This window comes from Coturnix japonica, unplaced genomic scaffold (genome assembly GCF_001577835.2).
Source record: "Coturnix japonica isolate 7356 unplaced genomic scaffold, Coturnix japonica 2.1 chrUnrandom501, whole genome shotgun sequence".
Taxonomy (NCBI): Eukaryota; Metazoa; Chordata; class Aves; order Galliformes; family Phasianidae; genus Coturnix; species Coturnix japonica.
Window position 1 is genome coordinate 68,185 of NW_015439892.1, and position 3,165 is coordinate 71,349.

A 3,165-nucleotide genomic window follows, 5' to 3' on the forward strand; every position below is an offset into this window, starting at 1 on the left:
GGGTTTTAATGGGATCTAATGGGGGCTAATGGGATCTAATGGGGTTTTAATGGGATCTAATGGGGGCTAATGGGATCTAATGGGGTTTTAATGGGGGCTAATGGGACCTAATGGGGTTTTAAGGGGGTCTAATGGGGCCTAATGGGATCTAATGGGGCTTAATGGGGCCTAATGGGGTTTTAATGGGGTTTTAATGGAGCCAATTGGGACCTAATGGGATCTAATGGGACCTAATGGGGTTTTAATGGGACCTAATGGGGGCTTAATGGGGTCTAATGGGATCTAATGGGGGCTAATGGGATCTAATGGGTCTTAATGGGGCTTAATGGGAACTAATGGGACCTAATGGGGGCTTAATGGGGGCTCTAGTGGGACCTAATGGGGCCTAATAGGATCTAATGGGGGCTTAATGGGGTCTAGTGGGATCTAATGGGGTTTTAATGGGGGCTAATGGGGGCTAATGGGATTTTAATGGGATCTAATGGGGTTTTAATGGGGCCTAATGGGATCTGATGGGGGCTAATGGGATCTAATGGGGTTTTAATGGGGGCTGATGGGATCTAATGGGGTTTTAATGGGATCTAATGGGGGCTGATGGGATCTAATGGGGGCTAATGGGATCTAATGGGGTTTTAATGGGGGNTAATGGGATCTAATGGGGTTTTAATGGGGGCTAATGGGATCTAATGGGGGCTAATGGGATCTAATGGGGTTTTAATGGGGGCTAATGGGATCTAAAGGGGTTTTAATGGGATCTAATGGGGCTAATGGGATCTAGTGGGATCTAATGTGGCTTTAATGGGGTTTTAATGCGACCTAATGGGGCCTAATGGGATCTAATGGGATTTTAATGGGGCCTAATGGGGGCTAATGGGATTTAATGGGGGCCTAATGGGGGCTTAAAGGGGCCTTAGTGGGTTTTAATGGGATCTAATGGGATCTAATGGGGTTTTAATGGGGTTTTAATGGAGCCAATTGGGACCTAATGGGATCTAATGGGGTTTTAATGGGACCTAATGGGATCTAATGGGGTTTTAATGGGGTTTTAAGGGGATCTAATGGGGTTTTAAGGGGGTCTAATGGGGCTTAATGGTATCTAATGGGGCCTAATGGGGTTTTAATGGGATCTAATGGGGGCTAATGGGATCTAATGGGGCTAATGGGGCCTTAAAGGGACCTTAGTGGGGTCTGAAGGGACTTAAAGGGGCCTTAGTGGGTTTTAATGGGATTTAATGGGGCCCTAATGGGGTCTAATGGGATCTAATGGGGCTAATGGGATCTAATGGGACCTAATGGGATCTAATGGGGCTAATGGGATCTAATGGGACCTAATGGGATTTAATGGGGCTAATGGGATCTAATGGGACTTAATGGGGCCTTAAAGGGACCTTAGTGAGGTCTGAAGGGACTTAAAGGGGCCTTAGTGGGTTTTAATGGGACTTAATGGGGCCCTAATGGGATCTAATGGGATCTGATGGGGCCTAATGGGATCTAATGGAACCTAATGGGATCTAATGGGGACTTAGTGGGACCTAATGGGGGCTTAAAGGGACCTTAGTGGGGCCTAATGGGACCTGATGGGGCCTAATGGGATCTAATGGGGCCTTAAAGGGACCTTAGTGAGGTCTGAAGGGACTTAAAGGGGCCTTAGTGGGTTTTAATGGGACTTAATGCTTTAACAGCGCAAGCTGGAGCTGGTGGTGGGGGTCTCAGCCCCATGGATGGAGCTGGAGCTGCTCTGTAGGACCCTATGGGACCCCATGGGGCTCTGTGGGACCTTGTAGGGCCCCTGTGTGACCCTATAGCACGCCATGTGTCCCCACAGCGCAAGCTGGAGCTGGTGGTGGGGTCTCAGCCCCATGGATGGAGCTGGAGCTGCTCTGTAGGACCCTATGGGACCTCGTGGGGCTCTGTGGGGTCCTCTAGGCCCTTACTTGACCTTATAGGGCCCTTGTAGGACCCTATAGCACCCCGTGTGTCCCCACAGCAGAAGCTGGAGCTGGTAGTGGGGGTCTCAGCCCCATGGATGGAGCTGGAGCTGCTCTGTAGGACCCTATGGGACCTCGTGGGGCTCTGTGGGGTCCTGTAGGCCCTTACTTGACCCTATAGGGTCCCTGTAGGACCCTATAGCACCCCATGTGTCCCCACAGCGCAAGCTGGAGCTGGTGGTGGGGGTCTCGGCCCCATGGATGGAGCTGGAGCTGCTCTGTAGGACCCTATAGGACCCATGGGGCTCTGTGGGACCTTGTAGGGCCCCTGTGTGACCCTATAGCACCCCGTGTGTCCCCACAGCGCAAACTGGAGCTGGTGGTGGGGGTCTCGGCCCCATGGATGGAGCTGGAGCTGCTCTGTAGGACCCTATGGAACCTCATGGGGCTCTGTGGGGTCCCATAGGCCCTTACTTGACCCTATAGGGCCCCTGTGTGACCCTATAGCACCCCGTGTGTCCCCACAGCGCAAGCTGGAGCTGGTGGTGGGGGTCTTGGCCCCATGGATGGAGCTGGAGCTGCTCTGTAGGACCCTATAGGACCTCATGGGGCTCCGTGGGGTCCCGTAGGTCCTTACTTGACCCTATAGGGCTCCTGTAGGACCCTATGGGACCTCATGGGGCTCTGTGGGGTCCTCTAGGCCCTTACTTGACCCTATAGGGCCCCTGTAGGACCCTATAGGACCTCATGGGGTTCTGTGGGGTCCCATAGGCCCTTACTTGACCCTATAGGGCCCCTGTGTGACCCTATAGCACCCCGTGTGTCCCCACAGCGGAAGCTGGAGCTGGTGGTGGGGGTCTCGGCCCCATGGATGGAGCTGGAGCTGCGTGGTGCTGGTGGGGAGTTCCTGGCCCGTCTCGAACCCGATGACGCCCTATTGGGATCCTTCCCCGTCAGCGACGGCTGCGGGCTGCACGTGGGTCCCATTGTCCCTAATGTGACCCCAATGATCCCCAACGTACCCCATGTCCCCTTCCCTGCTGTCCTCATCCAGCTCCTGACCCCACACAGCGCCCCAATGTCCCCCAATGGGGGTCCTCACATCCCCTGTGTCCCAATGTGTCCCTATACCCCATCCCTGTGTCCCCGCTGTGTCCCTATACCCCATCCCAGTGTCCCACTGTGTCCCTATACCCCAGTGTCCCACTGTGTCCCTATACCCCATCCCAGTGTCCCA

General features: G+C 54.0%; 1 protein-coding gene across 1 annotated transcript in view; it reads left to right on the forward strand.

Annotated features, from left to right (window-relative positions):
- The window catches only part of TBCB (tubulin folding cofactor B), a 12,271-nt gene that overhangs the window by 2,766 nt on the left and 6,340 nt on the right, over positions 1–3,165 (forward strand). The window contains exon 2 of the mRNA XM_032441704.1: positions 2,761–3,022. Coding sequence (XP_032297595.1) covers positions 2,761–3,022 — 262 coding nt within the window. The remainder of the gene's footprint in view (positions 1–2,760; positions 3,023–3,165) is intronic.